The following is a 22,950-nucleotide window of genomic DNA, read 5'->3' as shown; positions in this document are numbered from 1 at the left end:
TAAAAAAAGGTTAAATGTTTTTCTGTGTTTTTTTATAAAAGTGCGCTTACGAAAATATTGATATTGATACCTATAGTACAGTGTTAATGCATAATGTAAGTATATATTTATTTTAGAAAGATAATAATGGTAATTATTACATCTAAATGTTGTTTTTTTTTAGTGTTCAAACAGTCTTATAGCATAATGTAAGTATATTTATTTTAGAAAGGTAATAATAGTAATTATTATATCTAAATGTTGTATTTTTTTAGTGTTCAAACAGTCTTATAGCAAAATGTAAGTATATTTGTTTTAGAAAGGTAATAATGGTAATTATTGTATCTAAATGTTGTATTTTTTTAGTGTTCAAACGCTTTTCACTTAAGATAGAACTAATGAATTGCCTTTGAAATGTAAAAACACGTTGTGTTAAAGTAAATCCTTGCAAGGATAGTAGTTTTCGTATTTGGTGGCGCATGTTGCCAGGGGCAGCACCAGGCCCCGAGGGACTCCTTGTACTTGCTTTGACTGGATGCGCATAAGGCGCAAACTCTATTTTTCCTACTGAGAGTGCAGTAAGCGTCCAAAGGTGGAAAAAAGGTACCTAGTGCGCATCCGACCAGAGCAAGGGGTGCTCCTGTGCTTGTCCAAGTGACATACACTATCAGATACGAAAAATCTAATTGTAATTCTTAAGGAGGCTCCTTCATAACGGTTCCTGAACCTAGACCAGATTAATTTAATAATTAAAAATTTCCTGAATTCAATGGTATAATTATTTTTTTCGCTCACCCTGAAAAATTTCAAGATATTATTAATTTTATGTAGCGCTTTCTAACACGTATTCTTATGGTGGAGCTCACACGCCCGATGAAGGTAACCCAATAACTTGAGTAAATCAACGGTTCCCGTAATAAAAGTGCACACTTTTTGTAGAAAAAAAAAACCTTTTCTGTTAAATGACAGCTGTCAAAGAAAGTGTTACCCTCGAAAATTTCGAGATATTTTTTCCTTACACCATTGATGCCAACTATACCTGAGTTTGCGAACAAATTTGTGGCCTACGACGTAAGTTGACATCTCTGTACGAGGGAGCCTCCTTAAATCACATTGAACAACAATTTTTGAGACCTGAAATTCAGGATGCCCAAATTAAAAAGCTTCGTTTTTTTTTTTTTTTTTTTTTTTTTTTTTTGTTTGATGGAGCGGGGAGGGGAAAATCTTCATAGACACCCCAGCTAATCCGGTGATAGTGTCGGATTCACCCGGTGTGCCTACCGACTAAAAACTAACCTCCCCGCATGGGACAGGTCCGTGAGGACCACTCCCCTAGAAAACAAAAGGGCATAAGAGGAGAAAGAAGAAGGAAAATAACGGAGAATTTCGGAGGTCGACTCGCTCTCGAGGAGATGAGAGGAGGGGGCACTTACGCATCTGGGCGAAGCTCGAAAAAGCTTCGTTAATTCGCTGGTACGTGCAAATACATAGAATAACAACCTTTTTTTCAAAAGGTATTTAGTATACGTATTTTTCTAAGCTGTCAAAACTTTATGGTACAATAAGCATGCCAGCTGCTGATCCTAATCAAGTTGAAATCAGTGTTGGAATCACTTTCGGTTCACGTGGATCATGAGCATGTAGGGATCAATTTCCATCGCTGAATATGCAATCTGCATCGTTGGCTTAATTGTAAATGCGCGCACTTCCAACACCGCTTGAGTTATATTGATCGCGCGATTAGGAAGGGAAAGAAAGAAAAGATTATAGCAAGGAGAGAAACCTGGCCGCTGCTACGTTCAACGAGACATTCCGTGTGAAATCGTGCCACAGCTAAGTGACTTAATTATATGCGCGATATTTATTTCATTTAATATAAGCAGCAGTAGTGGCGTGGAAAACCAACAACGATTTTAGCATCGCCGATTAATCTTCCCGAACGAGAACGTAATGAAAACGCTCCGGCGTATCTGTGTGTAACCTAAACATTTGAATGTCTTCGTTCTAGCAGTCGGAATATTGTGCGGTGCGAATGTTTTGCTTAATGCGCATAATAACTTTGCCGCCGCGGTGCGCGTTACTACCGGACTGTAAAATTGGAATTTTTGAGGTTAGTTTTTCGAAAGATCGGGAGAAGCGTACGCGCTCTCTGAGGCGTGCGAGAACTCGTGATATGTATTGCTGTGTAGAAAACAGCGAAAATACTTACCCTCGAGTTTCGTTCGTACAACGAATTAGTGCGCAACGATTATCGTGGATGTTGTTTGTGCGCGGAGTTAAGTACAGTCGCAATAAAACTTTCTTTCGCGCTCGTGCAGCGAGTCATATGCGCGCGTGAAAAACCATCGCGTTGCAAGATGAGTTTACTTCTTATTCACATGCCGACGTGAGCACGAAACATTATCGAATTATGCGCAATCAAGAACTGCACATTTGAATGTATCTATGTTTGTACGTACAGCGAGGCGCTATTTCCGTGTTATGCAACAGCAGCTGGAATAAGGGCCTTTTCTAATGCACGGGGCGAACGTTTTGAGCGCCATTCAGCGCTTCGAATTGTTTACTGCAGCCACTCTTCGTACTAAGCAAGTATCTATTACGTGATTCCTGAAAATCGTGCAAACAGAGATTTTTTCTTGTGCCTTTCGAGTGTGTCCTTCTTTCGTCGCTTCTAACACAAGTCGACCTGTAGTCAGACTTTGGCTCAATTTTTTAAAGGATCCCAAATAAATTGTGTTAAATATTTTCGCTACAAAAATTTTTATTCATCACTATTCACAGTACAATACTGAGCTAATTTTTTTCTAGAATTGCATTTTAGATGTTTAAGTGTTTTGTAAAGTATTTGAAAAAATTTATTCAAACATTCTTACAAATACTTTGACTTTTTTCTCTCAAATTGTATAACGCATTATTTTTGCTAGCAAGAAACTGGCGAAGCACTACATTACAAATAGTTATTTAAAAATTTGTTTTCAACATGAATAATGTATGAAATTTTTAGCAAAAAATTAAAAATTAGGTATTCGTGCCCAAGTCTGCCTGTTACGGGTTCTGACGCACAATTTGCTTTGATTGAGAGAGTGTATAGCACCTTAGTGATATGATGGGCCAGCCGTGGGTGCGTGTTACTTTTCTTCCTTTTGGAAAGAAAGGGGGGGCATAGCAGTTGATTGATTGATTAGATAAGCAAATTGATCGGAACTTTCCCTCGCGCTCGCGGCCTACAATCTAATTACGGACTAGATCGATAGTAGCGTCGTGATAGGGTAACACGTATTGCGTTTTATATACTTCGCTAAACTTGAAGCAAGTACGAATTTTTTATTATTGTTACACGGTGACGAATTTTCTTTATAATTACTTGGCTTGGCTTGAATTTATTAATTTGATACCGAATTTTTAGATTATATATGTGTAAATATTTACATTATGCCTTATGCCTCATAGACATTGCCGAGGCAACAATGAGCTTGTCTTTACAGTAAAAATTTATGTGTATAAACACAAATCGTAAATAATTACGTAAAACCTACACAATCCATAATAAATTACATTCGGTCTTAACTTAACCGTTACTTTTACAGTAAATATCCATATAACTTTTTTTCAGGATACTGTACAGAAGTGATAAAAGTCTACTTATCTTGTAAGTCTTACTCTAGTGAGGTGAATGTCCCAATTATCGCTCATGTGTCCCAATTATCGATAATTTTTCTTTATTTCTTAATATAAATTTTTTCAAACATGAGTGCATTGTTATTGGGGTACCAAAAAATCATTTTTCTTATACAAATCAACCTTTTCATTCATTGAAAACACATATGATGCCTATGAAAAGAAAATAAAGCGACAAATAATTGGGACATTTCGTCTGCTTGAGTGAGCGATAATTGAGACATTCACCTAAGCATGCTACATACGCATGGCATTATCTGGCCTTCGTGCAGTTGTATATCTACTAATAAGACTTGGAGTTCTTCTCCTGCGGGGATAAGTTTCATCGTTGATGGATCAATGACTTATGGAAATTAAGGTAGAAAATCCCTCGCCACTAACAAATTAATTATCTTGAATTTAAATTATGTTATAATTAATTATCTTTTTTTGAATTTGAAATATGTTATACATTGAGTTTTTTTGTTGTGGAAAATTTAGCTTTAGGGACAAACGAACAAATCAAACTATTTTTATGAAAAATACTGTATGAATCATTGAAATTTATACTTTATTTTTATCTTTTTAATTATGCTGTGTCGGCACGAAATAAAAATCAGTTTATTAATTAATATTTTTCCCGTTACAAAAGCATACGGCCATAACCTATAAGACTGCCACAATACGGTAAATGACGCACTTTACTCGATTGATTAACTCTGTCCACGGATTTTCTACCTTAAAAAGCATCAAATATGATAGAATTTTATAACGCACCATGCTCGCTGCTCTCTGGCGCCAACTATACACGCGGAGAGGGAATAGCATTTGACATACTTTTCTTTTGTGGAGCGTACACGATTTTTCACCATACCCGGCTAAGAGTTTGTTCAATTTTTTATAACAAACGAAGTCAGCTAGATACGAAAGATTCGTTCTTTATAAAAAGCTCATCCAGTAGGTTAAAGGCCAAGACCATTCGTTATTATGCACGTAATGAAGTCAGCCAGATACCAAAGGTTCGTGATTTATAATAAGCTCGTTCAATACTGAACGCCAAGACCATTCGTAATTTTTTACGAACGCAAGTAAAAGAAAATAACAGTGTACCTGAAATCGGTCAAGATACATAATACAGTTACTCATTCTTCTAAGAATTCAAAATAAAAAGTGCTCTAGAAGATAATTCTTTTAGCACTTTGTGAAAAGGGCCTGTAAAGACATAACCTATGCATATGAGCCCGCTGTAATATATAAAGCGTCAATTTAATTTCCTGAAATTTGCATTCTGCTGAATTTTCAAGAAAAATAACTGTAGTAATTGCACTTTCCAGGGTAAAGTGTCTCCGATTAGTGAGATGAAACTCCGAGTCGTAACTAATAAGATCCCGTATCTCGTGTATCTACCTCGTATTTTTGCCATATGGTACTAGATGGACACAAATACGGTTATACGGTTTTAAGTGTTTTAGCACACTGCCTCTTTCAACTGCTGCTTGAACTTCTCATACTTCACATTTATTTCTTACTTTTTAGTCGTACAGTCAAAATAAAGCCTGAACAGTTACGGTGGTTCATGCGAAAATTAAAAACTAGGCTATCAAAGTAAAACTTAGGGAGGTTGTTTATAAAGCTTTTATACGCCTCTATGCAAAATTTCAGATACGCTTATATAATCAAATAATGAGAACGAGACGTTTGAAAATCGTTGTAACTGGGCCAGTATTATACTAAACAGCTAAACGGGCTAAACAGTATTACACTACAAATGTCATACAAAATGTATGCTGCGCAAAAAAAAAACTTGACCGTTTTTATACCTTGATTTCATAACTTTTTAAGGCTACAGATTCATTAGGAAGAATACTATTCACTGCTAGTGTGTATATAGGTTCAAAAATTCTTTACGAAATATGAACTCAATACATCAAACTTACCTAACATTTAAGGTTTGTAAAAAGCTATTTTTAAGGGGATATCATAACTTTTCAGGAAAATACCATTTTTAAATGTTAAATTTAAAAAACTTAATAATATTAAATGTTGCTTATATTAGAAAGTACTGGATAGAAACGAAGTATGTATATTTCAAGTATATTTGAATGCAGTTAATTTTTAGAAACAGTTTCTTGATTCACCAAAGAAAAAAAAAATTGTCTTAAAAAATACAGTTTCACGATTTTTATCTAAGATGCTTTTTTCTTTTTCTTTTTTTATTAAACTACTTTATCATATTATTCTTAGCAATTTTTCTTTAATCTTACTATATAAATTCAATTACTTCTTCCAAAAAATTTTATAGATAAAATACTTAGTAATTATAAACATCAAAAACCCTAAATTTGTCATTTAATGTCAAAATTTTCCCACGGTAGATGTCCTATCTTAACAACACTTCTTCTTATTAGTCGTTGTTTGAATGGCTGGGTACATTTTACATGCTTATAAGTGCGCACAAATACATTAATTTGACCTCGATTTGCCACATACATCTCATTATTTGTATTATTGATCACTTAGGAAATGATTTTACTCTGAGAGTCTTATCCACCACCTCCCTCTTCTGAGGCATCGTGGCGTCTTCCTATAAACTGCATATCTGCATGCCACGGTGAAATACTTTATACCAGTAGCCTATTTATATGATCTCTTAGTGATTAGTTCATATTAAAAACACCAGCTACTTAGTTACCCGGGAGGAAGAAGTCAAGAATTGACGGACCGGAGTCTCGACCCCGAGCCCTCCAGGCGGGAAGCAAGCGCTCTACCACCTTAGCCACTGAGAACTCCCAACACTGCATGCTATCATGTACTGTGAATTTGTGAAATTAGAAAGTACCTGTAGCTAATATCACACTGTTGGTAGCTCTGCTTGATTTTAAGAACATGCCTATTCCAACTATTCACAGGAATAATTTGGCTTGCAGCTAATTTAACGATGAGACCATTTCTCGGACACTGAGCCTGAAAAAATCTTGTTTTGACCATTTCGAGATACACATGTCTCGTTTTTGTTGTTCTAACGACTTTTTGACCTATATTTTTTGGTAAAGTTGTGGACTAGGATTAAATAGACTTAATCAAACCATAATACGTCAGGCATACCGGCAAAAATGCTTATTTTTCAGTATTTGAAAATTCGAGTATGCAAATCTGAAGTAAATACTAGCGTGGTCACTGAGGCTTCGTCTGCGTTCTCAAACTTACCTCGTCACGCTCCCGTGCGACTTGATTTTTTTTCTCAGCAACAATAGACATGATTTTTTTTTTTTAATTTGACGAATATTAATTAAATAAAAAAAAATATTTGGCAGTAATTTTATGATCCAAAAATTTGCATCGTTAGGAATCTACCCTCTCCCCAGATTTATCATTTTAGGAAACTTGAGCAAATCATGGGGGCAAAGAGGCCATCTGGTATGGCACGCCCTGCATGGGAGATTTCAATTATCCGATGATACACTCCTTGACAATATGCAAGGGAGGTACGGAGGGAACAGCCGGAAAGCTCTTGACGTGGTTAATAATGCAATCATAAGGATGCCCAAATATGCGTGAGTACCTCGGATTGTGCTATTTACGACTGAATGCGTGCCCGACCAAGTCGACGAAGACGACGATGACGGCCGCAAGATCGGTTTGAAGTATATATGGCTATCCGCGTGGCGTAGTGAGCTTCAAGGAATCGAGCAGCAGAACCGCCGCCATTTGTTGCAAAATCTATAAGGCGTATATATACACACATATACTCTGCAACAAACAACGGATGAAACCCTGTGTTATTCTTATGGGTCGTGACAGCCACAGCTACTGTCCTGCGTTCTGCCACTCATTCCATTGAAGCTCACTAGCGCGGCGAGGCCATCAATTGTTCGACCATATTACTTTTGCTCCCGAGAGATCTTGGACTTGTTTCGTGATTTTAATATGGTGTAACCGAGGGGCAGAACAAAATAGCATGAACAAAATAATGTTCAACGCACTACTTGCGATTCTCGTCTTCGGAAATAAGAAATGCAATTGAAGGAAAAAAGAAAAGTTACACATGCGCAACGAAAAAAGGACTATCGCCAAAGTCAAATTTTTGCTGCCAGTGCGCACAAAAACAGTAGAGTCGGCTCGTCCTCATGTATATTCAAGCGCTAATGCGGCCTTCGTGCAGCAGTCGCTATCGTCGGCACTTTATCAGTGCCTTTTCGAGAGCAAGGAAGAGCGCTTTCGTCGACATCGCCAAACAAAGGCTCATCTCCATGGTCTTGTTGGGGGAGCGAAGTTTTTTGTTTTCCTTTCTCCGCGTACGCAGTTGTTATTGTGCAGCGCATCGTTGGCGAAAATAATTATGATTGAGGTACGCTTATGGAACTTATTTAAAATCTTGCGTGTCCATGTATGTACAACAAAAAATACAGATTCCATCCAACCAAATGCACGGAGGGGCATTATGGTGGTACTTATATTATCTTTTCTAAAAATATCGTGCAAATACATGATCCAACCTTCAAAAATGCCTCTCTAACTCTCTTACGCCATTTCATGGTCCCCGACTACACTTTGACTTGACATTTTACAGAGGCGGTTTTGCTGAGAGCTTAAAAATGTTATTTATACCTTCATAAATATGTTATAGAAGGTATTCAATTTGATATTTTTTGGTGCAAATGGTCAGAGGTAGCAATCTTAACTCATTGCGAGCTTATTATTGTACATGATTCTTATGTTAAGGTGGCTCCAGTGGCCTCAATGTTAAAATTATAAATAACCCAACCAAGGTTAATAAAATTGAATTATATTCTTTGAATTCCCATCTTTCTATTCGTATAAAAAAAAATTAAGGTTGACGATGAAAATTGTAAGAAATCATGCTTACAAAATCGTAGTTTTAAGATGGGTTAGATAGGAAATGCAAGCTTACGCGATATACAACCTACTGCTGCACATATAAATAACCCGTAAGGTGTAAAAAATATACTATCTTCTATATATTTATTACGTAGTTTTCGATGACATGATAAAAGTGTCTTGTTATCGAACAAAATCTTTAAATAATCGGAGACTAAGTATACAGTTGCGAGTGCAAGTCAGCTCTCAGCTGTCTGCATTCTGCAGAGTACATATATATAGGTATGACTACGGCTGAGCAATGTTGCCACATTCTTGAACTTAGGAGCGTACCGTAACAGTTCATCAATTAGGGCAGCATAAAACTTTTTTGTTTTTTTATATTTACTCACTAAAGTAACAGATAAAATGTAGAATATGGCTTACAACAGTCTGTACGATAATTTTATACCATATTTTAAAGAAAATAATGATTAATTTTTAGTCTTCCCATTTTGATACGGCACTAGGCGCTGGAGCCACCTTAAACAGTACCTGCTTGTTGAGATCCAAATATCCAAGTTTCAACAAACTTGAAAGAAAACAACTTTTAGTGTACCACTACCGTCTTAATACCATTTTTCATTGCTCGATGTAGGGTTATTCCCTTGGTGATCGTAGCTCAAGTTTCAACAAAAATAAGACATGTCTTCGATCAACAACAGCAAAACAAAGTAAATTATTTCGCTCGACAATGAACCAAACTCACAGTAAAAAAAAAAGCCCCTCATCGCTCCACGGTGTAGGTGTATTATTCAATTCACACAAAAATAACGAAAGCGAGTAAACCCCGCTCTTGATTCGTCGCGCACTAGAACGTCCAGGCGCTCGCATCTAAAACTGCACCCAGCGCATGCATAATTCCAGATGCCAGATAATTCAAAAGTCGAAACGAAGCGCGCCACAATGAGGGCTGCTCGATAAAATCGCGCTACCTCCGCGGGAGTCCGGCGTACGATGATTCAGGGTAACAAAGCAGGGAAAGAGTGCCTTTCCGAGAAATTTAATTGGCCTCGGACCCCTCCCCCTCCGTTCAATGGTTTAAGGGGTACTCCACGTGCTGATGAAATAAATTGAAATTAGCTTGGCTTATCGCGTTTTCACTTTTACCGCGTTGAACGATCAACTGCGCGCACTTTAATGTGTGGTTATTTAAAATTTTGCTTATCTATAGTTGTTGTATACAAGACGCAGTAGTAGGATGCTAGGACAAAACTAGAGAACACTGAGAACAATAGAGCTTTTTGGTATATGCATGTTTTTTTGTATAGTGTTTTGTGTGTATGGATAACTGTATAGTGTACGGTTAACATGTTGCAGGAGGAGCTACTGCTGCGTGGTAAGTATAGGCCCATGCGAGCCTGCCTATATCAATACATGGAATTGGCAAAAAATGACATAGTGGATATGAGTACAAAAATAAGAAAGGAGAGAGGCAGATAAGTACTTGGTGTATTTTTCTTATTTTCAAAAAGAGAGAAGTAAGCTAAAATTTCAATATTTATAGCTACGTACAGATTCCCACTTGACCTTCTGTAATCAATTTTGATGTGCCTAAATAAGTCGAGGTCAACTAGCTTGGTTTCAGTAGATTCCTGACGACTGTTTTTTTTCAAGTGTGGCTGATACACTAGGGAATGCGTTTATGCAACAAAGTACTGTTAGTGTTTTATTATATTTTCACGAGCCACCTGTAACTATACCATCTCACGGATAAGTTAATTCCGATGAAGTTAAACTAAGAAAATCAATGAAAACTACTACTCTGTAGAAATGAATGAAAAGTGTTAGTTTTAGTTGCAGAAAAACGGTCTCCACGATAAATACGGCATGATTCTTTTACTCAAAAACAAAAGAAATTTGGCTGATTTTTTATTGCTCGGGGCAATAATTGAAAGAACACATCATACACCAGCTTTTCACGTTAGTTCAGTAGGATCCGCTATGTGGCGTCGACATAAAATCGAAGCTACGTGCGACAGCATTAAATAAGTGTTTTATAATAGGCCGGAGCGTCTCGGAAATTACTGCCGTCGTTTACTGGCAAGTTCCCGAGCTGCATCGAGAATGTAAGTGGTAGTCGTATAGCTGGGTATTCCAGTTACCGATGACGCTCTTCTCGAATGGGCAAGTGACCTAGGTCTACTTTCACCCTAAATATCCAGGATTGATGAATGCCACCAGTAAAATATTTATTCTATAACCGATAACGTCTCCGGCGGAATACCAGGAGGCGTGTTTAGCCACAGTACAACCTGCTCCAACACTTCAGAGTTATGCGGCTGTACCACAATCTGGCCTGGTGCCACTAGATAATTTTTTATTACAAATGTAAGCCAGGGAAGACAGCCCTGGCAAGTACGGGCAGCCACAACGGCCAACTTCTTAGTGGTCGTTCCAACGGCGCGCGGCATATCCACAGAGAAGGTATTCTCCAGGCTCACTTTCCCGACTAACGATGAGCGGTTAGTTATCCGGGAAACGACCTGAAGACGAGATATATTTTGATCAGCGGCGTATCTCCCTCATGTATGGTCTCCGTACACAGAGACTCCGAGGGTAAAAGTCAAGCTACCCGCAGCTGGCTCTCCATCATTAAGAATAATAATAAGGAATAACTGGAAATTTCACCACTGGCTCTTTTCAGGGCCAATATAAGTATTTACGTTGTCTATTTAACCATCCATCTCATCAGTTCTTTTAAAGGACACTTAAGTTTAAACTATCTTGCTAACAAATACATTCTTACTACCATTTCTGGAAGCGATTCGTCGACTATAAGACTATGTTAACTAAAGACGGCCGCTATTAAACCAAGTCAGTCATTTACTGGCAGCTCTCACGAGCGGAGTTGTTCTTCGCAAGGCTGGGAACCCCGGTGAACAACGACCCTACATTACCCTCTCGACTCTTAAGCATTCAACCAGGAATCATCGATCCGAAGTCTGCGCTGGGCGAACCTAACAGCTGTAAAGAGAAAAAAAAAAAAAGCCAACGGGACAGTCTTCAACGGGCAAGCATCACGAACCAATTTCCTCATCTTAGATCACCAAAATAACTGAGTCTGCAAATAAAAAAGGTGCTTTAGATACCAAAATCTTCGACGTGATACCGGGAGACGTTGGGAAAGAGCACTACAACTAGCCCCAAAGCTTCGGACTTAGTAATTTTTCTCCCGATCAGTCTGGGTCTTCAACAGCAGGCCAGAGAAGATCACCCTGAGGTATCGAGGCAGTCACAATTGCTGTAAACTTCAGTCAAGAAAGAGTTTACTTAAGAAGCTCACTGATCTTTTTTAGGGTAATTGGACGTCGAACTACCTTGCCAACAAATATATTAGAACTTAGCAAAGTTGACAGAAAACAGCCTTTAGGAGCCACAAAAGTCGTAAGCATGCCAATAGTCGCAAGAGGGTGAATTGGAAGGAAAACTTTAAATGTATCTAATGAATACAATTTTAGGCGTCAAGAAACTGACGCGGAAAATTTATCGAGATTGGAACAGCAACTTCAAAATCGACAAATAAAGAATCTATTACGTGAGAGATCGGCTTTTTATTGTACCCTTACAGTAATCTCTTAAATCTGGAAAGATCTAAATTCAGATTTTTTAATAAGTAGAAAATATATTTGTATTTTTGAGGGAATAAGAAATGTACAGATTAAGCTCCATGACTTTGTAGCTCTGGTAATAAAGTTGTGAGATAAGAGAAAAAAAATTTTTTTTATTATATATTTTTTGGGAATCCAAAATCTTAACAGCTTAAAAAAATAGCCCTTTTCGTAAATTATATGAGAGAAACTGCAAATAAACGGCTCTTTATAGTCAACGATTGTTTTATGGCATAAGGAACTCACGGTACATTTGAGCATGATTATATTTTTTTTTAATTTTTACAGCTTATTATTTGACCAAATAAACTGTATGGATTCCGAACAAATATGTTTTTCAGAAGAAGTTTTTTTTTCCGAGAAGTGTCAGGAATAGTTCTAACTGAAAACGTTTCACATTTCATGTCAACACACTACGGTGTTTCAGTTAGTAAGGTCTTAGGCGAAGCCGAGACGAAGGGCCACTAGTATAGTATATATAGCATGCCAGTTTGATACTAAAATAGAGGCGTATGAATTAGAAAATCGCGCAAAGAGTCTAACCATAGCGGTGGAGCTGCAGCTTCCACAATCAGTGAAGTTGAGTAGCATTTGGCGCAGATGGCAAGGTGGTTGATACTTGAGTGGGTGACCGATCAAGTCTTGCCATTCGCATTCGCTGCTTGACAACGTGAACGGGAAGTGTGCAGGAGTAATCCCCAGTTTTTTTACACAGAAACTTGGTTAAGTCGCAGGAAGTAGGTGCACCGGTTTCTCTACGATTAAAGTAGCTAAATGATAAAAATCTCTGTAGTTTTGAAATTATGTTAATAAAGTGTATATTGTATAAAATGTATTAAGAATCCAACGTATATCCATTGCAGGATTTTTACGTATCCTTTGTCCCTGAACTTGACCTCTCTTGCTCTGTTTCGTAATTATGATCCTATTTTCTTAAGTATGCAAGTCTTTCGTGCGAGCCCTTTTGCAAAGTTCCCCTTACACGACTCTGTCATCCATCTTACTGGGTACTATTTACAGGGAGCAGCAACTGTCTCAAGCAGACCCCACCTATTATCAAGTTTAATGAAAGAATACTTTCCAATAAACCATCTAACTAGTTGTGCCGACCTTTTTATAACTAACAGTGACTTTACCCGATAAGCTGGCCAGGTGTTTGCATTTCTTTGAAAAGGAAGCTTTTTGAGGTCCAGATATCACTAGAAAAATCGACTATTTGTATTAAAAATTGGATAAGTGGTGTTTCGACATTCTGGGTACTCATCCTATCGGAAAAGACCGAGAAACAATTTCGATAATTTCCAATGGGATTAGAACCTACGACCGCTCGAGTATCTCCAGTTAGGAAGCTAGCACGTCAGCCACTAAGCCATCAAAGCTCTTCTCTTTAATTAAAGTGTGCCTAATTAATATGCGATAGAAAACTACTAGGGTCAACTACTTTATGTTTCAGAGAATGGCTACTGAAAACTTACCAATTTAACATGTCTTATATGGTTTATTACTAAAATGACTATAACAAACCTCTACGAATGAAAATTGCATTTGTACCTTTTTTTTGCAAGAAATATTTTAGAATTGTGAAAATTATATGTTAACCACTTAGATTTTAAGAAATTTAAGTGAAAAGTAATTTATCATCTGCGCATGCGCAGATTGAAATGATGAGTTATTCTTTTTATTGATATTTTATAACTTTTTAGGTCCATAAGACTCTTGAATTTGAATATGTGGTCTGGATGTTCAATCATCATGACTCTGAACAAAGAAAATTTTTTATAATCCATAGAACCTTTAATAGTCCATGGCCCGAAGGATTTTTTATGACAAAGAGATTAGTGGTCGAAAAATTCTTGTAAGAGCAATGAAAGCGGAGATATGCAGAGCAAAAAACTAAAGAAAAAATTGGCATTTTTTCATAAATTATTAAATAAATAAATAAAGCCAACTTTTAATTTGGACCAAACAATTTTTCTCGTATTTCTGGGGAAATTCGAAAGGGAATGACTTATTTTTTCTCTACTGGAAAACATAAGATTAACTCATTTTTTTTGTCTCCGGGCAAGTTACTAAAATGATCCCTTGCTTGGTACGGCACCAAATGCCCAAGTTACCTTAAAATATAAGAAAATTAATCATTAATATGGCATACCGGTATCTCAGTTCAGAGTTGTCAAGCGGTTACATAAATAACGATACAAAAGCCTATCTTTAATGTGATTAAATCTATAAAATTAAATTTTACATGATGTATAGTGTTTTGTGTTGTAGTTTTTCAATGCATTAAATACATAATTATAGTGTCTTTATGTGTATTGAAAAAAGATTTTCTGATATTAAAGGCAGTCTGGAGATGGTTAAAGTTTCCTACCTTACCGATATGGTTACTTTAATTGTATGACTTTTTATATTATTTATTCAGCAGCTAGCTATTTTATCCAAAAAATAAGAGTAGACGCATATTCTTGACACATTAAAGAACAAATCAAGCCCACTCTTAACAAAATTGATTGAAAATTCAAGGCAAAAAGCGAAAAATCAGATTACATCTTATCAATCTAACATCTAATTAAGATAGATGTTGGATACAAAAAATTAGATATTGCATTGATAAGACATAATCTGATTTTTCACTTCAATCAATTTTGTCAAGTGTGGGCTTGATTTGTTCTTTGATGTATCAAGAATGTGCGTCTACTCTTATTTTTTCGATGAAATAGCTAATTTTTTTTTTTTTTTTTTTTTTTTTTTTTTTTTTTTTTTTTTTTGTTTGATGGAGCGGGGAGGGGAAAATCTTCATAGACACCCCAGCTAATCCGGTGGTAGTGTCGGATTCACCCGGTGTGCCTACCGACTAAAAACTAACCTCCCCGCATGGGACAGGTCCGTGAGGACCACTCCCCTAAAAGACAAAAGGGCATAAGAGGAGAAAGAAAAAGGAAAATAACGGAGAATTTCGGAGGCCGACTCGCTCTCGAAGAGATGAGAGGAGGGGGCACTTACGCATCTGGGCGAAGCTCGAGTCTTGGCTTGCGCCGGAATAGAGTTAGAGAAGCTTGAATTTTGTGTTATTGTATGTGTGTGTGTGTAGATGTGTGAGTCCGCTGGGTATTGTGTATTTGGAGGCGTACTTGTGATTAGTGTAAGTGTTGTATAGGGTTGAGGCCGTAGAGGATACGGCGGATAGAAGGGTGCTCCTAAAGGGAGCGCACGAATTGAAGTCGCGTTCGTTTCGTCGAGATCATGGAGATGGAGATGATGCATCCGATGGAAGCAGGGAAGATTGAAGATCTAGAGTGTATTGAGGGTCCTCGGGGTTCTGTGCTAGAGCGCAGGGACGTCTTACAAGGTCGAAGCGACCGGGTTGGAGGTTCGCGAGTGCGGCGATGGTGGGGTTTGGGTGGTCCGTAATGGACGCGCGGATTTTAGACGCAAGGACGGGGGCTGCTTGTATTGGAGGGACGATGTTAAACTCCTTGATAATCTGAGTATTCCTGATGTACCACGGAATACCCAGGACCGACCTCAGTGTCTTCATGAAAGGGCCCTGGATGCCCTGTAATCGGTTTCCCTTTGCAGCGCCCCACGTTGGTATCGCGTAGGTGCTAATGCTTTTGATGATGGCGTTGAAGGTGCGCAGCTTGGTCTTCTGGGAGACGGCTTTGTTGTTGAAGAAGGGCTTTAGTTGCACGAAGGCTCCATATGCCTTTCCGCGGGTGCTGTTGATGTGCCGAACGTACGTGAGTCGACGGTCTAGCGTTACGCCAAGGTACTTGGCGGAGTAGCTCCAGTCGATATCTACTCCGTTGACCCTTATCTTCTGCAATTTCTTCCTGGGATTTTTCCAGGAGACGAGCATGGCTATAGTCTTTGCCTCATTGACGACCAGTTTCCAAAGACTATACCAGTTGAGTAGAGTGATGATGTGCTCGTTTAGAAGGGTGGTGCACCGAGAGTGTTGTTTTGACGTACAGCTGACCGCGACGTCGTCTGCGTAGACGTACGTGTTGATGTTTTCGCGCTGGGGCAGGTCGTGGCAGAAAATGTTGAGAAGGGTGGGTGAGAGTTTGGAGCCTTGGGGGACTTCGGAGGTAATTGGGCGGGGGTCGGAGAGGGAGTCGCCTACTTTAACGCGGATAAATCTGTCCAAGAGGTAAGATTTGACAGTGCCTATAAGGTAGTGTGGAAAACCCAACTGTATAAGCTTGTACAGGAGGCCCTCGTGCCAAACTCTGTCGAAGGCCTGCTGTACATCTAGAAAAGCTATCGCGGAGAAGTTTTTGCGGATGAGGCTATTGGAGAGGTCTTCGGTGACTCTCAGATGCTGGTGAACTGCCGAGTGTCTGGCTCTAAAACCGTACTGCACGTCTGGAAGGATGTTATTTTCCGTGGCGTGCTTGTTTAGGCGGGTGAGAATGACACTTTCAGTGATTTTACTGGGCGATGAGAGTAGGCTAATGGGTCTGTGGCTCGCGGGGTTGCTGAGGGGTTTTCCCGGCACGGGAGGCAGATGACTGTAGCCACCTTCCACGCAATTGGGAAATAACGAAGGCGCATCACGGCGTTGGTGATGTTGCAAATCGCCATGATGAATTTTTGAGGGAGGATTTTCAGGACGCTATTGGAGATACCGTCACTGCCAGGGGCTTTTCGAGTTTTTAGGGATCGGATGATGCCTCTGATTTCGAAGTGTGTGCAGTGTTCGAAATCTGGATTGTCAAGGACCTGTAGCTGCACCGTGTGGGTGATCCTCGCGTGTTCCTGCGCTAGCTCTTCAGCGCTAAGGTTGGGGGAGCATTGATTTCGCAGCGAATCTGCAAAGATCTCTGCTTTGTCCGAATCTAGCGAGTAGAGTTTGTTCCCTTGTTGAAGGGGGGGGGGAGGGAAGGTCGTTTGTTACGGAGTTTTTTAACGACCTTCCAAGCATTTCTTGGGTGGGACTCTGCCTCGGCTATGAATTTGTTAAATTCCTTGTTTCGGAATTCGAAGACTTTGGATTTGACTTCCCTTTCAAGGGAGTTAAGATGAACTTTAAGTTCGGGGGTTCTCTTTTTTTGCCAGAGTTTCTGGACTCTTTTCTTCTCCTTGATGAGACGCAGGAGGTCGCGAGGGAGTTTAAGTGTGTGTTGGGGAGCTGTGGTTGTTGTGGTGGCTTCGTGTGTGCATTTGTTGAGTTCGTCAGTGAGTTCGTCTACTGCTATGTTGAGTTCCGTTTGGGACCTAATGGGACGACATTTAAATGGGGAGGATTCGAGGTTATACGCAAGGTGGACCCAGTCTATGCGGCTGGTGGTGACGGGTATGGTGAGAAGGGATCTTGGGATCTCTAGGTAGACTGGGTTATGGTTGCAAGGGAGGTCTGGGGATGTTCGTGGTTCCGTAGGGATGGTCAAGTTTTTCGTCAGGAATATGTCTAAGATGTCTGGGTCTTGGTCTGGTGAGCTGGAGTAGTGAGTTGGTTCATTCGGAACCTCAATGTTAATGTTGAGGTTGCGCAAGTGTTTGAGGAGGGAACGACCCTTAGGATTTTCGTGTTTGCATCCCCACGATTTGTGCTTGGCGTTTAAATCACCAGCAACTATCGTAGGAATGTTGGAGTCAAACAACGGGATTATGCATTGGAGGTTTGAATCATCTGTTGGAGGAGAATAGAGGGAGATGATCCTGATGGAGGCAGAAGAGGTGGTGTGTACTTCAATGCCGACTGCTTCGCAGTTGGCAGCGTCCGTACTTATGACTCGATGGCGGATGCCCTTGCGTACAAGGATAGCCACTTCGCCATGGGATTTTTCGAGTCTGTCACGTCTGTGTACCGTGTAGTTTAGTATGTAGAGTGTTTTTGTGTTGTCTAGGTGTGTTTCAGTGATGCATGCAATGTCGATGTCTTTTGTCTGGAGTATGTGTGTGAGTTCAGTCGTTTTGTGTGTGATGCTGTTTGCGTTCCAGTTGAGTAGCGTAAAGTCTCTGTCTAGCGTGCTGCTGTTCTGTTGCCCTCGAGACCGGACACTCTTTGGTCGAGGCGAGTCAGCAGGGTCATGGTTGAGTGGAGGATTGTCTCGGTGGTCGGGGGTGTGTTGAGCAGAGGAGTCGGGGGAGGAGCTCCTGTTCGGTGTTGAGAGGATGTCACATTCGCGTATGACATCCCCGGGCGAAAGATGTTCGAGCCTTGGGCTGTTGTCCGAGGGGTGGCTCTCCCAAAAGGGGGGGGAGGTGGGGTAGTGCTTTTCTTTGGAGCGTAAACTCCTTTTTGGGGGATTTTCGGACAACCCCGGTAGAAGGCGCGGTGCTCACCATGGCAGTTAGCACAGCGAGGGGTGACTTGGTCCTTGTCCTTTTTTGGACAGGTTGCGGTAGCGTGGTTTAAACTGCAGAAACCACAGACGAAGGCGGCGCGGTAGTAGGTTGCCGTGTGGTTGAACTTTTGGCAGCGACGGCATTGAGGTACATCACTCGATTTGCGCTTCTGTTCCACTCTGACAGAAGTGCCCCCGAGTGACCTGAGGTTATAGATGTCGTTGGATTTGGCATCCAACGCATCCAGGTACACGGTAACTAGGGACCAGGTCCGTTCACCCTTGGTCATTCGATAGACCCGACGGGCGGATGGTACTCTTTCCTGGATCATCTCCAGGATTTCTGCTTCCGTATAGCCGATGTTGACCCCACGGATGACAACTATCATTTCACGATCCTCGTGAAGTTGATGGGTGGTAAACTCGACCTCTTTCTCGTCAAGGTCGTGGACGATTCGTTGAAAGCTGTCGACGTTCTCGGGGTACACGCGAGTGCCTTCAGATGTCGTAATGGCGCGGCGGATAGGGATGTTCTCTGCTATGAGGGCTTTGTTAATCCTGGGCCATAATTTTTGGTCCAGGATTGTGATCGGTGGAGGTGCCTTCTTTTTGGGGGCGCTGTTGGTTTCTTCCAAGTCATGTTGAGCTTGGTCCTCGAGGTGGCCTTCGAACGCGTTTTTCCCTGTTTGGGAGGAGCTTTGTGGGGGTTGGGAGTCGCGAGACTCTTCAAACTCCATATCAGAGAGTTCGGAGTTTGAAAGTGACACGTTGGTCACTATTTTTGTACGCCTTCTCTTTGCGGCGGGTTTCTTGACGGCCGAATTTTTGGAGGCATTTTCCACTGGCCTAGGGCTGGGCATGGGAGGGGGCTGCTTTGCTCCTGAAGTGGAAGGATTTAGCAGGTTTAGTGGGTCGCGGTTTGCGGGTGACGGGGAGATGAAATCCGGAACTTTTGCCGGGGTGTTTTCCGCTGCGCGGTGGGACTTTGTATAAATAGCCGCGATGATATTGTCCTTCTCCTCGTTGGATTGGACAAGTTTAGCAATTTGCTGGTTGGATTTTTCCAGCTGGATAGACTACTCACCCGTAATCTTTTCCAGGTACTCGTTCCGCTGCCGGAGTTCGGCGAGTTCGGCTACAATTTTGGCCAGTGTATCGCCACGGGAGAGCGGGCTGCGTTCCCGCTGGGAGTTGTGTCGGTTGACGTGGAGGTCTCGGCTTTTCAGCTCGAGGGATCGTTGGTCCTTTGGCCGGCTGACTGACATGTCAGATACTGCGGGGAACTGTGCACTATTGTCACTTGCATTGGCACTTGCACGATCACTTGCACTACTTAGCGCGGACATCTCGGAAGATGATGAGTCTGTTTCTTCCAACAGCGCGTCGAAAGAGTTAGTCACACTGACTTTGAATTGTGGATTATCCACAGTGTTCATTTTTTGGCTGTGCCCTAGTGAAGGGCTAGCCAATTGGGCCACCCCTGAAGGCGGCGGGTACGCGGGTGTATAATTTAGCGGAAACACAGTCGCGCGGCGCGACTAAGTCGCGTTTACTGAAAGAGAAATAGGTGAATTAGGTAGCCCTGAAAAGGGCCGTTTAGAGAGAACTCAAGTCTGAGTAAGAGCGATGCGTAACGGGCATGCGCAGAAAGCGTGCGTTCGGTACGAGCGCTCGAGCAAGACTGATGAAATAGCTAGCTGCTCAATAAGTAATGTTATAAAGCTATGGAATTCGAGTAACCTTACCGATAAGGTAGAAAATTTTAACTATCTCCGGACTGCCCTTAACATCACTTAGGCTGCGTATACACGCTGCGGAAATTTACGCGACGGAATTTTGGTTGGCCATTCAGAGTAAAGCTCCCCGTGTATATAGTTATAGAAAGACTGTCCTGCCAAAGTTCTGCGGCGCAAGTTTCCGCCCATGTAACCGCACACTAAATATTAATCGCACAATTTTTGGCAATGAGATTTAATTTTTTTTTTTTTTTTATCATCAACAAAAATACTAAAACATATTTACTGCACGTTGGTACGTCAAGTATGCCAGATTTCCTTTTACTTATAAGTAATACCTATCAATTTCCGTTACCCGCCATTCCATCTTGCTTTCAACGTTGTACGTGACGCGCGACACTCTGCGAATACGTTTCCTTGAATCAGTCATTTCTTGCTTTCGATTGCTTTTATATGCGCTCGCTCACGTTACATTTAACAACTTTTTCGAACAAATCCCATTGGCCGTGCAAGTGTCGGAAATGGCTCGTGTATAGTACATATACCTGTCGGTATGCACATGCCTACCATCACCAGTGGTACAGTTCCAGATTGGAACGAGCAATATACAGAAGCGGCGGCCTATTAAAAGCGATCTTGTCTTATGGGACTTTGAAAATTCACGAAAAGTAGATTGTCGCATGAGCATATTGTGTTTATACGTGTATACAAGCGATATACTGTCTGCTGTGGTCGTAAGTTTTTACCTGTCTATTCTTGCATGGCGTTAATTTCGTAAAAAAATAAGTGGAGAGTCGAGACTGCAACATCGGTATGCTCATGTAAATTAAATCCTTATTACATCGACCTGGAAGCTAACGAGGAACTTTTACCTTGCATTAACAATACCCAAACGAAATTTTTATATGTATACGCTCACGTTCAGTGCACCTCTTTATATACAACCGACTTATGATGACTTTATAGATGCCAAGATGCGATCGAGTTGTGCACACTGCTTATAATGAAATGATAAGGAAAAAAGGTGCAATGTTTATTTTACATAGACATGGGTGAAGCGAAGGTTAATCGGTGGTATTTTTGTACTTATTTTGAAAAACTTTACTATTCTAAGGGTATATAATTGATTATAACGCTAGACAAAATTTGTACGGTGGATGAAAAAATGACACTACATTTTTTATTTGTACATCAACACTTTTATTTCACACTGCGATATCGTTTTTTGTTACAGGTAAGCAAACCATGATGTGTCAACTTCAAACTATTCACGCAAATGCTCGTAAGTACTTATTACAAGTAGCGTATAATATCTCCATCACTCCATGAGTGCGCAATATTTTACGCCATTTTTTTTGCCAAGGGCATAAAACACAGTTTTGTGCATGTAGGCGCACTTACAGAGGCGTAAGAATAAAGGGAGTGAAGCTGCGCACGAGAGGTATATACAGAGTGTTTACATAACTCTAGTGCATCTCGCGTAGGGTCGGTACAAGAATTATTTCTATTTGTCCCGTTTGAAGATACGAACCAGTGACGAAATCTACTATCCTGTTTCTTACTTGATTAATAAAAGTCTATTTTTACAATTCATACAGTGCATGAGGAACATTAGGGTCTGCCCTGCGAGAGTCAGTACTCGTATTCGCTCCGTGCATGACACGCAGCGCCGCCCTCAGTGTCAGAATCGCGCAATACCGTACCCCCGTATGATTAAATCGTAACACTGTCGCTTATAGAAGAAAATATTATTTATTGAATAAGACGTACATACTGCTATCGCGTAAACTTCAGCACCCTAAAAAATGGATATGATTATCCAAACAGGCTTTAAAAGTATAAGTTGCAACATAGTTTTTAATAATGAAACGCTGAAAAAAGCTAAAAAATTAGTAGAGAGTGGGCACGTTGCCTACGTACAGGAATATGTAAATAAAGGAGTCGGTCATCTGATCAATTGCTATGTTGTGAGACAAACATCTCTCAGCTTAAATCCATACAAAGTAGAATTATCTGTAAGTACATTATTGCCTATGCTTGACAAATGTAGGTTATCGTAACATATACATAAATGTGTAATTTATTTATGAGATTAACGAAGACCACTGTATCTCCGACGTATGGGGTCTACTTGGGAATTTATACAGCACCACCCCCTGCTTTTCTTTCTTGTTGCAATTAACAACGCAGCACTGTCTCGTTCGCATTTCGTTACTTTGTAAACGTAAACACTGATTCAGATTATACAGCTAGCGGCAGCCTATGTCGACTGCTTGGAGTTCTTGCTCTCACGTATACAACATTACAGATAAGTATGTGTGTTATGTACTATATGACAGATGATATTTAATAACCCATTATTTAAAATTTCGGGCGATTTGAAGTGCCTAGCAAAATTATTTATCCGTATTATAGACCCGTATAGGTTTGGGTAAATGACATTTTTTTTCCGCCTTCGATTTCTCAACTAATTACTTTAAATGAAATAATATCTTTTCTCATATAAGACAACGCTTATTGTACGATTCATGGGGGTACGGATTCGCCAACTTTGCTCACCTACAGCGCTGCAGTCGTTTTTTTTATCCCCTCCAACCTGATGCACGGAGCGAATATGAGGGTATGTCGCAAAGCAGATGACGCAGTCGTGCCTTGGTGAAAATGGTGTCGTTCACGCGTAACAGTATACTTATATTTATAACTCCAACTTGTGTGCCTATACATATTCTTTACATAGGTGACTCGTATGTACAAGTATACCGTTACACAGTGATCAACGCCGCATATTGTAGTAGT

The 22,950-nt window shown here is 40.3% G+C and overlaps 1 protein-coding gene across 1 annotated transcript in view; it reads left to right on the top strand.

Annotated features, from left to right (window-relative positions):
- twin (CCR4-NOT transcription complex subunit 6-like twin) overlaps positions 1-22,950 on the top strand; it is a 202,027-nt gene that overhangs the window by 28,462 nt on the left and 150,615 nt on the right. Inside the window, exon 2 of the mRNA XM_023391529.2 lies at positions 21,389-21,436. Within this exon, the coding sequence (XP_023247297.2) occupies positions 21,400-21,436 (37 nt within the window). The 5' untranslated portion in view covers positions 21,389-21,399. The remainder of the gene's footprint in view (positions 1-21,388; positions 21,437-22,950) is intronic.

Source organism: Copidosoma floridanum, unplaced genomic scaffold, assembly GCF_036245765.1.
Source record: "Copidosoma floridanum isolate Cflo_tuat_1 unplaced genomic scaffold, Cflo_Japanese_pri ptg000004l, whole genome shotgun sequence".
NCBI lineage: Eukaryota > Metazoa > Arthropoda > Insecta > Hymenoptera > Encyrtidae > Copidosoma > Copidosoma floridanum.
Note: the sequence above shows the minus strand (reverse complement) of the source record. Positions and strands in the feature narration are given on the sequence as shown.